This window comes from Merops nubicus, unplaced genomic scaffold (assembly GCF_000691845.1).
Source record: "Merops nubicus isolate BGI_N331 unplaced genomic scaffold, ASM69184v1 scaffold15835, whole genome shotgun sequence".
In the NCBI taxonomy this organism is placed as follows: domain Eukaryota; kingdom Metazoa; phylum Chordata; class Aves; order Coraciiformes; family Meropidae; genus Merops; species Merops nubicus.
Genome location: NW_008607750.1, coordinates 8,501 through 21,337, shown reverse-complemented (window position 1 = coordinate 21,337; position 12,837 = coordinate 8,501). Strand labels below are relative to the sequence as shown.

Sequence of the window (12,837 nt, the reverse complement as noted above, 5' to 3'; positions counted from 1 at the left end):
CGCGGCACGGACCCCGCCGTGCTCTGGCTCACGTTCCCAGCGCTGGCACCCGCGGCGCCGCGTCCAGCTGCAGTGGGCGAGGGCGCGACACAATAACGGCTCTAATGCCCCAGGCGTGCTAGGAACCTTTGCAAGCAGCGTGCTTTTAACTCGGTCTCATGACTTTAATTTGTGCTTTTGGGTTGTTTTGCGTTTTGTTTTGGGCCTGGCAAGGGAAAACGAAGCGGCGCTTGAAAGCAAAAAAACATTTAAAATGGAGGAATAGGTTTAAGATGACAGTCTTGAAGTGCCTAACTGGACTGCTGTGCAGTCTTACTCCAGCTTTGTCGTCTGTCTTTCATGCTCTGCCTTTCCCGAAAGCTCAGTCACAACATGGTCATTTTTTTCTCTTTGTTCTTCCTTGTACATCGGCGGCTAGTGAGGGGTTTGAATTGGAACATATGGGCTGTGTCTCTGTAGACATTTAGCAGAGTTCAATCATCTAAAATCAAAGACTCATCCATGTCATTCTTACGGTTTAGACAAAAGCATTCAGGAAAGTCTCACTAACACAAAAGGATCTTGAAGTAGGCCCTGAATACACGTACAGGTATCACTTTACCCGCTGCTGAAATACAGCCATCTCCTGGGTGGAAAACAACAGCTGTTTAGTCATGTACTGCAATACTAGCAAAACAGTAGACTCAGGGATGAATAATACTATTGGAAAATTCACATCTATGCAAAAATATTTTGCCCGTTGCTAGGGAAGCTTACTTAGCTTTGATCCATTCCTACTGGTTTCAGTGCTTGTGTCTGCCAAGGAGAATAAGTTTTAAACACATGTAGATAGGTTATAATAGATTATAAAGGTTATTAAGTTTTCTTTCGTTTGAACAAATTTGGATCATTTTCTGTTTGTCTTTGGCCAAAACATAGATTAAAAGATCGTACTTGGGCTTGCATTAACATGCTAAGTAATGTTTTAAAATAATTACAGAAGCCACAACTTAGCAGCAAAATTAGTAACACATAGTATATAAAAAAGAAATAAAAATTCCTATTGCTGCATTTTATTTAGAATTTTTATTATCATAAAAATAGTAGTAGGTCAAATACACAGTGTTTTTGCCTTCATTTTGTATGGATAATACTAAATCTCAAGAGTTGAAACATGTTAGGAATAAATAGTATTTAATAACAGACCAGTTTTGGTGTAGTACGGCATGGGGCTGGACTGATGCTGAGGAACCAGTGCAGCTACTTTCCCATCCAGAGAGGATTCTAAGGCACGGACAGGTTTTCACTTTGGGTGGAAATGCCACAATTATCTGTTCTTAACTTGTATTCATGCAGGCTGTGTATACCCTTCAAGTATTTTCTCCCCTCAGTTTCAATAACTGTGGTTGAACTAGGCCAGATCTTTTAGGTCAAAGATGCCATGTTCTACTTGCATATGAGAAAAAGGGGAATTGTTGAAGATCATTAGTGTTATCTGATAAGACCAGGCTGCAACTCCCTAGACCACAGACAATCAGCTCAGGTGTATTACGTCCCTACTACTGCATTTGGTGTGGGAAGAATGGACAAATGCGTGGTACCACTGTACCTTCTTTTTTCATATAAATACATTTATGCTCTTGTTGTACCTGTTGGCAGCTTCCACCCTCAGAGCATGGCCCAATAGCTGTAGCACAACTGAGGAGGCGGGGAGCTTTTAAAGTGCGTTAGCTGCTGATGAAATAAGAACTCAGTTGGCAGAGTATTCCCTCGAGAAGGTCCTACCCCTCCTTCCCTGTGCCCAGCTGCTCCTTCCTTTCGCCAGAAGCTTCTGACCCCATCAGCTGGGCTGAGTGCCAAACAGACTGTACATGTGGCTGGTCTCTAAGTAAGGAGAAGTACATTTCTGTCAAGGGCATAGAATAAGAATCCTTATTTGTTTCAAATCAAGTACTGTGTACACTTCCAATGTAAAATTAATGACCCTAATTTAAACCATGAGGAAATGGGAAAGGATATATTGGATTTGGAGGTAGACAGCTGGAGAACGAACACAGTAGTGAAAGGAGTTATGAAACAAAAACTGAGGCGACACAATCACTTCTCCAAATGTGGAAGCCTGAAATATTTCAGGATGCAAGTCTACTAATTACCTATTTAGCAAATATGCCTATAAAGCTTTATCCCTGTGCTGGCAGGAAATAGGAGAATAGATCATCAAGAAACCAAGTTACTATTCTTCTGGACTTCTTAATGTATCAGCAGTTTTAAGTGCTGTTATTTTGATCACTCAGTTCTGGAAGAGTTGTTTGGCTATTCTCTTACAGACCAGAAATTACTTAAAGCTTTCTTAGTTAATTGTCCATCTGTTCACAGTATCTTGTGCTATACTGTCTCTGAGGACTCACTGTAACAAATGAATGCCTTTTACTGTAAGATAGAAGACTGACATATAGAATCAGAGAATCATTTTGGTTGGAAGAGACCTTTAAAAAGTCCAACTGTTAACCCAGAACTGCCAGGTCACCACTAATCTGCCAAGTGAGATAAAATCGACAGTTTAAAAGCCAAGCAATTTTATTATTGTTTAGCCTATGTGTTAGCTTGAAAAGATACATGCTGGGCTAAACCAAGCTACTGCTAAAATGATTAGGATGGTTTGAGCTAAGCTCAACTCCATGGTTTTTCACCTAAACAAAATAGTTGCAAGTAAGATAGTCACATTATGCTCAGATGAAATTTTTGAGGTGAAGGCAACAGGAATTTGGGGTTTATCAACAAAATACATATCTGGCCTTAGGTTTAGTCCACGTAACTTAGGGATATTATACCAGTAACTAAAACAAAAAAATAGAAAAAATAATGCAGCATTTCTTTCTAAGGTAAATGATCTGCTTTAAGGAAAAGAAATTTCCTTGTAACTGCATTCTTAGCCTTATATCGATTTGCTTTGCACAGCATCCAACTGCAGCATCTAATAAACGATGCAGTCACAAAATTGCATATGCTGATAAATGGGAAAATATACCACCTGACTATCTAAAAATCAATATTCAAACAGAGAAGGAGGGACAGGGTAGAAGCTGGGGAAAAAAAAACCCATGCGTTTTCTCAAGATGTCTCTTTAGCTTAATAATTAGTCATGAATGACTAATATTCTCCTATGTGATCTAAGAATTAGCCTATCAGTTTGGCTATTTGTAATAGCAGGTAATACCCTCTAGTGGTCTACGTAGGAAAAGGAGAAGCAGCCAGACAAAGAATGATTACCTTTTTTTTTTTTTTTTATCATGAAAGAGGCTAAATAACATTTTCACTTGCATAACACAGAGTTATCTCTGGTCTGTTGAGAAGTGCTAGTTACAATGGAAAACACACTGCAAGCATTAGACTTGAGTTAGATGTCTGGATTTAGGTAACACAGCCAGGTCTAGAATATGACTCAGCACAATAGGAAGTGCTGAATCACTTGTTTGCAGACAAAAAAAACATTGTCATTGCAACACTTGCAGTCTGGAAGGAGTGGTTCTAGTGATGCCTAGGTCAGAGAGATCTGTCCTTGCATCTGAGGGCTAGATTTAATGTCTACACATTAAAAGTAACTCTGCAGGCAAAACAGGAATACTCATCAGTCTTCAGTGCTGCAGTGTAATAAAGTCTTTATTTCCAGACTCCATGTGCAGTTTAGAGTTCACTATCAAAAACATATTTTCTGAAGAAGCTCATAGTCAGGGTTTCCTGCAGTTACCAGGTCTTTTATTTGTCAGTTGGTAAAGGTTCAGAGATTGAGGTGAAAACTGACAGTGGTGGAGAAAAAAAATCCAACAAATGTCCCTCTGACCAAGGCTGTGGAGCTCATTAAAAGAAGTGTGCAAATAGTCTCCAGTCTTTTCCAGAAGCCCAGTCTACTAATGCATCACCTCAGTCCATTTTGAAATCGACTTTGTTTCCATAAACAAAATATCCCCAAGTAAGAGTAATATCCAGGAACTTGTTCCATTTCTCTAAAGTAGCACATCCATGTGTAGTATTTGTCATGACTGGATACTTGACTACTGTCTAATCATCCTGATTGTCACTTTGGTTTTGACCTCCTACAACCCGATTGTTGCTACAAGATTTAAAAGCTTTTCTGTAGTTTCTCGTGATTTTCTGGTGGCACTGATTATACTTCCCACCCCTCCAAGAGGAAGGATCCCATACTATTCAAGTGTCACACTGTTTGAAACTTTAAAACAGCTTCTAAACTAATGCTAAGCAAGATGGTAAAAGACAATTGTTGTAAGGCCTCATGAAGGATTTACTTATGCTGTAGTAAGCCCATCTCCAATTGCTTTATCCTCCTTTAAAGCATATACTAAAAAAATGAAAAAACCTGCCCACCTCCCAGGCTGGTGTAACTAATGTAGCACTATAGGCTCTAATTAAGCTCACTAACTTTCAGACTCCACATCACAGTTAATGAAACTGAGACAGCAGTTAAAAAGAAAGAAGTTCTGACAAGGATTTATTAATTTATACTTGTGAACAAATGGCTCTGACAGTTGAATGATGAGACTGCTGTACTCTGTACAGAGACTTTTTTCTAGAAATGTTCTTTCCACCATGTTGACAGAAGTTGCAGTATAGAAGTTCAGGAGTGGGTGTCAGTTCACAGACTCTAACCCACTTACAAAGATGGCTGCATGCCCAGATGAGATGAAGGTTCAGACTTTTTGCTACTTTTTCTGTTCCTGTATGTTCAGTCTTGCTGAAAAACCAATCAAGCTGTCTGACACCTGGCACAGGAGGGAGACACTAGGTGTTAGCTTCCTGTGTTAAGCTGGCTATGAAGTTTTATTACCAAGAAGAAAAGGAAAAAAAATCTCAAAAAGCAATTTCAAGCTGAAAGCTGGAAGGAAAGAAGCTAGTCAAACTGAGCCTTCTATGCCTTTTTTTCTGTCCATGCTGAAGGTTGAGAAAAGTCTCCTTTCAAGCAAAAGACCCTCTGTACTTTAACTGGGGGGAAACGGCAGTTCTGTGGTTACTTTAAAAACGTTGCTTTCTGGCAGGTGGGCAGATACTGGCTGTAAGTGGCATTTTGTGCAGAACACTTGCAGATGGGCAGATACTGACCATGAATGGCATTTTGTGCAGAACACTTATTTTTCAAACCTTTAAATACTGATTTATGTATATAAGAAAGACATATAAAATCTCTAAGTATTTTCTCCAAGCCTTAATTTCCTCATCCGCTGGCGAAAAATAAATATTAAAGTTCTCTAATCTTCACTTGAGTTGTCAAATTCCTCCCAGTCTGATACGCTCATAACTTCCGACGGGAAGTCAAGGTGATACTTGACGCGGTCTGCGTGCCATTCCGACAGCCATTTCTCTGTTTCCATTAAAATAGCCCTGGGCAGAGTGAGGACGCAGGCAGCCATCCCAGAAATATCATCCTCCAGCTGGGGTCCTTCCTCCCAACAGTCTCTCTCTGCGTCGTAAATGTGGACATAGTCCATACGGATCCCTCTGTTGTGGGATCTGCCTCCCAAGACATAGATCCTGTTGTCTAAGACCGCAATACCTGGCTCTCCATGTCCTGCGGGAAGTGGACATACAGTTGTCCACTGATCAGTGCTTGGCCTATAGCAGGCAACCTGTGAAGAAAAAAAGAGAGAGATTAACCAAAATCAACCTTGTATCTTAGTGACAGAGTGTGGCCATATGGCAGAGCACTCGGGAAGCCATGCAGCATCACCAGGCTTTTGACAGAGTGTTGATAATGGAGAGAGCGTATCACTGTGCAGCAGAAGTACAGTACTCAGCAGAAAACTGTGCACAGTTGCCACATAGCTTTGAATCACAGCTTCTGACCCTGCTGCTGGAGTAACAGCTGTATGCCATTTAAAAAATGTATACAAAAGTGAAAGAGCCGGGGACACAGGCTAACATGAGCTCAGACATAATGCATCTGTTTCCATTACGGAAAAATGTGCTGGAACGGACAAAGATGACAAATCTGCAAAGACGTCTCTGCACCACATGTTGGGAAGTTTTAGATTTCACTAGATACCTACTTGGCTAGCTGCTTTTATTGGTAAGCACCTTTTTATCATTCAGATACACTTTTCAGCTAGATTTAATTCTGCCATCCTCATTTGCTTTATAAGAATAGTGAGTTTTTCTGTCTTCTTTTCATGTTTCTAGCAGTTCTAGGAGCTGGAATAAGACTCAAGAGAATTCTTTCCAGCCATCACTTATCATCAGGTACTGTACATTTAATTGCATTATACAGTTGTCACCCAACATATCCTTAATAACTCTTATCTTTAATAACTTAACTGTTATTAACCTTAATAATTCCTACAGTTATACTGTAATTCAAGTAATTCAAAAGTCCTTGACTTAGAAAAAAATGCACATGAGAAGACAATGTAAATTTAGCTGATGTGCTACTTGTTGGGTATGAGCATGCTGATGAATGTTATCCTTCAAAGATGTTTTAAAATTGATAAGAGTTCCAAATGCTAGAGCTTTAATGCTTTGTGGGTAAGACAATGCATTCAAGACAGACAGCAGTAAATAAATCATTGCAAGTTCTGCAACTGAGTGGGGGAGAGTTGGTGCAGTGCCTGTTGCTGGGCAGACAGTTTTATTTGCATACTTAGTAGGAGAAAGACATTACGTCAGAGTGCAGGCATCCGTAAGAAACAGACTCTTCCAAGGCAGACACAGGTATGACATGCTCCCACCTGGTGAACATCCCTTCTGTAGCCAGAATCATTGTTGCTTCCTCCGATGACATAGAGCTTTCCGAGCAGTGCCGCCATCCCATGCCAAGCACGTCTCACTGGGCCATCTGCTAAAACCTCCCAGTGGTCAGTCTTCGGGTCATAACACTGTAGCTCCTTCAGATAGTCTTCTCCTCTCCTCCCACAGGTGATGTACATCTTCCCATCCAGAGCTGCCCCGGCATGCGCGTACACCTGCATCACCACGAGGGAAAGCAAGAGCTCGGCCTCTGGGTTTATGTATTTCTCCCAGTTACAAAGAATGGGATAGACATTAAGGGAGTGACATTCTTCATGAGTTATGCAGATATCAACATCTGGAAGGATTTTCTTATAGACAATTTCTTTCTAGGTGATTATGCTGTAAGTGTGAATTTCTGAATGAAATACACTAGAATTTCTAAAACTTCCAGACCTGCAGTGGGTTCTCATTCTTTATTGTTCCTTGATTAGAAGATCGTTCATTCTATTACTTTTCTCCCTAGTCTACTTGGAAACCTTTCTGTTGGAGGGTTTTCTTATGCAAGCAGTGTTATCAGGAATGCAAGAAGCCCTACTTAGTAGCACTCAGTTGGACCTTAAGGCTTTCTGTAGTCTCAGCATTGACACATTTATTGCTTGTGACCTCATGCAAGCTGTTCGTCCTCTTCTACCTCTGCATCCCTGCATAAGATGGCAGTAATATGTGTATTTTTAAGGTGTCCTGAGATTCTCAATTGAGAGGCATTATGAAATGACAAATAGCATTTTGTACTGGTTACTTGACCTAAAGTTTTAAAAAAGTGTAGTAGAAATCAGCATTTCTTGAAAGAAGAATGATTTTAGTTTGCTTCCCTAACAAAGATTTATCAAGCAATTGTTTGTATTTATCTTCCTCCTTTGCAACACTTTTAGCCTGAAAATTGAAATTCTTGCCTTTTTTAGTAGTATTAGAGCAAACTTTTCCACTCATAACCCCAATTCCCATGTCGCTACGCCATTTCCTGGTTCCTGGGGTCATGACTGCAGTTTGGCAATTGCTGTTACATAGAAGGATAAATGGTACTGATGACAAAATATAGCTATTCACTCACATATTTCAAATGAGTAATGGTCTTATGTTAGCTGACTGGGATGTGATTCTGCATCACATAAACTATTGTCACCAGAACTTTTTACCCAGTTGCAGTTCCGTGTCCAGGAACTACAAACTGATGTACCTTCTTACTGGGGCATTATCTCTTCTGATCAGGAGTAAAATGTGTTCTCAGGTCTCTATAGGAGAAGCTTGTACTACTGTGGCTCATAATTTACCAGCCTACGATGAGTGGGAGCTTCCTGTTCCCAGAGGTTATATGTTCTTTTAAATGGTTTGAAGGATTAATACAATAAAGGTGCAGGGGAAAAACAACAGGAAAACAGGAAAAATAAGCATTTAACCTCAAATGTAATTTATACACATCATTATTCTCCTTTCTTGTTCTTCATTTATCCCACATACAGAGGCTCCTGTTTCCCATCTGAATATCAGCAAATCTAAAGCTACACATGTGAACAGCATCTAAAGAGATTAAGCCAGGAACTGGGGAACTGTAGTAGCGTGTGTGGCTAATGCATTCCTTACCTCCTTCTTCAGAGGTGCCACATATTCCCAAGTGTTGGTTTTAGGGTCATACCTCTCCACTTCCCTCAGGTCTTCATGGTAATCTCGGCCTGCGACGGCGTATATATAGTTGTCCACAACACAAACACTGAGGTCAGCGTGCTCCTGCTGTAGGGACTGGATCTGGAACCACTTGTTGTGTCGTGGGTCATACCTTGTAGAAGAATGGGATCAAAGAAAGTTACTCATGCAGCCCCAGAGTCATTGCTGGAATACCAGACAGTGCCACAGATGTGGGTTACTGTACTGGCTTTGGCTGAAATTGAGCTCAGCTGTAAGTGGAGTGAAATTTGGCCTTGTCAGCATTTTATTATTAGCAACGTTGTTTTATTCTATTTTTAGAAGACTTATTTTAGCTGACATAATCATGCTATAAAAGCCTAGGTTTTCCATTATCTTATACGCTGGTCTCAAGTTATAGATCAAAATCTCTGCTTGCACAAAGCTATTCTGCAAAGTAAAACAGTTTAAAAATAGCACAAAGACTTAATCTGGACCTTCAAGAGTCCAAGAAGGGCATAAATATATGGTGGGTTCTTTAATTCTTTTCCCCAAATCTCTGCTGCTCAAAGTGAACCTCATGATTCATTTTCAGATCAAAATATCTACCTGGTCTGGGAATTTTAGTTACAGGGAAAACTGTTTGTGAAGGGAAACTACACATGCCATAAAACAAGGGCAACTCAGCTAAAACTAGTAAAAAATACCACAATATAAAGACAAAAGGGTTTGTGTCTGTTTTTGCAGTGTAATGAGCATGAAGGTCTAAACCTGATCCTTCCTCCTGCTCTTTTCCCTGGCACAGAAGAATATAAGAGAACCCTGGAATGCTGCTATTGTGCATACAAGCTCCTGAAAATCAACCAGTAATAGCATTTTATTTAAAACTCTTTTTTTGTTAGCTAAATCCCTCTGTATTGGGACCAAAAACACACACAGAGGACTTCTAGTAAATCCCATTTGAAAAGCAGCTAGAAAATCTGGGGTTGTAGGTTCCTTACTGCTTCCCACACCTTTAATACTTCCCCTCTCCAACAAGGTGAAAAGTAGCCCATGTAATACTCTTGAAGGAGTAGCTGTTTCTACCCTGTCAGGCTTGGCTTTGTCCCATGAGCACTGCTGGAAGCTTCCTGTTACTATAATGCTCATTTCTTTATTTCTTCTGTTTTCTTTCAGTGAGGCCTCTGCTCACTTCCTAATTTTTCGGGTAGCAAGCGTACAGTGTGTTCTATTGGCTTACTGACTCAAGAGATGGACAACAGGATAGTAACAAAAGTAATAGCAGGATTATCCTGATCTTACCTCCAACACCTTGACTCTGCTCGAAAACCACTTACATTGTTGTCTCCGCCAATTAAATACACAAAATTATTGAGAACAGCAATCCCTTGGTTAGACATTCTGGGGGCTAGTGCAGCTGTAAAGTGCCTCCACTCTCCCAACAAGGGGTTCAGATACTTGGCTTGATCACTGAGGACAATGGATGGGGTAGAATGCATCCCTCCAAATCCCACTACACACTGGAACTCTGATCTCAGCTGTGTCTGGGAGCTCTGAAGCATTGGCTGAAGACATTCATTCTTGTGGTACATTAATGCATCTGCGACTGTATCTTTTAGAGGACATGGACTTAATTTATCATGAAGTCTTTGCAGGATCTGGGGTTCCATCAGAGGAAAACGAACTGTCTCAAGTAGCTTAAGGGGCTCCATCAGGGAGACCTGATCTGTCTCCAGTTGCTCTGGAGAATAATGATAAAAAAGTGCCCCATCATAAACTTCAAACTCATAGTTAACCTCCAAACGGTTGCTGCTGAGAAGGGAATAGACCTTCTGCAAGGGTAGCTGTCTGTACACTTGTGTCCTTGAGAAAGCTGCAAAGTTCTTCAAGATGTAGGAGTCCAGCTGATCACTCAAATGTCTCAAGTCATAATGATCAGCTAGTTTGTATACGTCGAGGATGTTCTCTTCGTCTACCCAGGACATGAGAAAATCGCAACAGAACTTAATGACTTCTGGAATCTGCAAAAGAGAGACATTTTTCACTTCAGACCCCACTTGCCTCACACTCAACATACAGGTGACAGAACCCTGGGATGGATGACTGTAGTAAAGTTGTCCACAAGACAACTGCTCTTCTCACAGTCTGATCACCATGTCCACTTGCATCCAATTCACCTTTCTCCAGAGAAAAAGAATTCAGCATGAGTATGCAAATGAATAGACTACAGATGTTCTAGCCACACTGTACTGCAAGCCTATGAGTTTGGCTTCAGGTGCAGCAGCAACGTGTCTTCCAAGATACATGGGACACTGGACAGCCAGGCTGCCTGGTTCGTTAGCATGGCACCAAGCTGCAGGCTGCCTGGGAGGCAGGCAGGAAAATGAAGGCATGGTGAAGGCCAGGTCTGCAGTGGCTCCACAGCTGTTCTTTCAGAGCACTGTAGCTGTACTGTGTCAAAGACTGTCTGTCACAAAGGTACCTGCATCACTCAAGAGCACAGGAAGCCGTCTGAAAGGAAAATTAATATTTAGCATTGTCTTCTGAACAAAATATGAAGTTGCATCTGGCAGGAGGGGCTACTCACAAATAAAGAACCAACTGCTGTCCAAGAGCCCCTCTGCTAATGAAGTGGTGCCAGCTGTGTAGAAACCCACCAAAGCAAGCACTCAGTTTAAGATTTAGATCAAAAGCCTTGTGCAGCAGTTAACTGCAGGGGAAATTAGAGACCTTCCATAGTTAGTTCCAGTGCATACAGCATCCCAAAGACATTCTCCTCATCAGACCCATGCTCTTACTCACTCCCTAGGCCTTCATCTCACCAGATATTCATGGTCTACGTTTCTTTCATTGTTGCTATTGTTCCCTGCTTCTTTTCTGCCACATCTCCCAGTATCTCACCTGAAGCTGACAAGCTGCAGCTAAGGTTTCCTGTACACTGTTCACACTGAGTTCCAGCTCAGAAGTGTAAATGAAGTTCAAGATTTTACACATTGCATTGTAGGAGATGCCATGAATATGAACTTCTTCTTGTTCCATCTCTCTCAGTCCTCCTGCAAACATTCCTCTGTAAAAAAGACAACGGCATATACTATGGCAGATTTGCATTGGAGATACTTTCAGTTTGCTTCACTTATGTTGTCCTGGGAACATAAAAAATATTCAGAAAGATAAAACCCTAGCCAGACACTTTTATGGGAACCCAAGCCTTTAGGACCTAAGAAAGTAATATTCTTCATTCTGCAGGACAACAGTAGGGGCCATCTGAAAGGTTCAATTCACAGATGAGGGACTTAAATACAGACCCAGTACATACAGATACTCCTTGGGCAGAGGCTGATACTCTGAGTGTGGGGGAGGAGGAAAATCAGAGGAACGTGGGACTGTAGGAATTTTTTCTATGCCAGCGAAGTTCTTCCTCTAGTTAGAAGTTTGTCTGGATTGCCTTGGTATTTGTTTGTTTGCTTTATGAAAACGGAGTCAGTTCAAGAAACTGCTAGTCAAATTGACAGGGGAGTGCCTGATTTAATGGACAGCGAGTCACACTGTTGGCACGTAACAGAGGAGTGACCCAGTTCCAGTGACTTTTTGTGTATTATGAAATGATCACCACAATGGGAAAGTCTTACAATGTTAAGGATGTATTAAAAGCCACCCTGAGTGCATTTATGTAGAAGACATCTTTTCAGACAGTCTTTCCTCTTTATATACCTCCAAGTACCACAGGCAGTGAATTTAGTGGAGGTAAGCTCAGTGTGCAGGAACAAGAGCTTTATTTCTGCAGAGAAATAACAGAGAGATGAATAAAGCCATACTTAGTATTTTGGAACACATTCAGTTCCATCTCACAGGTTTAATTTTACATCCAGAAGCAGTGTGCCAAGACAGAAGATTTGGATTTTGCAGGTTTGAGTAACATTCAGACACATGCTTGTTACTGCCATACTGAAGTGTACCTGAAATAGTCACAGGATGCAGCTAGGAGTATGCGATGAGCCTCAATGGGTTTCTCTTCCACTACCAGCACTACGTCGAAGAGGATGCTGCTGTCCCGGAGAGATACCAAGCCACTGAGCAAGGCCTGGGAGTGCTCTGCACTGCGGTACGTGTTGCTGGTGCGCTGCTGAACGGAGGGCTCCAGCTGAGCTTTGGGTGGCTGAGACAGCTCCTGATCCTCCGCCATCCCAGGCAGAAATGCTCAGCCACCAGCTGTAGTAGAATGAAATCTTCTGAGACAACAGAATCAGCAAAGGTTTGTGCCTTTTGCTCTACGAATGGTCCTCTGACCCCCGCCTGTCACAGGAAATAAATCAAACCAACTCTTCAGTCAATGGAGAGACAGTTCTACCCTGAAGAAGTTACTCTGAACACTGGTACAGGAAATAGGCAGGTGTACCTCAGCACACCAAAGTGGCAGAACATGGTTTTTCAAACAAGAATTCT

The 12,837-nt window shown here is 41.4% G+C and overlaps 1 protein-coding gene across 1 annotated transcript; it reads right to left on the bottom strand.

The window, feature by feature from the left end:
• Positions 1-4,973: 4,973 nt before the first annotated feature.
• On the bottom strand, positions 4,974-12,627 carry KLHL22 (kelch-like family member 22). The gene is made up of 6 exons (XM_008940056.1): positions 12,351-12,627; positions 11,296-11,461; positions 9,697-10,415; positions 8,356-8,548; positions 6,714-6,947; positions 4,974-5,618 (listed from the first exon to the last, which is right to left on the bottom strand). The coding sequence occupies exons 1-6, from the start codon at positions 12,575-12,577 to the stop codon at positions 5,241-5,243; spliced, it is 1,917 nt and encodes a 638-aa protein (XP_008938304.1). The 5' UTR covers positions 12,578-12,627; the 3' UTR covers positions 4,974-5,240.
• Positions 12,628-12,837: the final 210 nt, after the last annotated feature.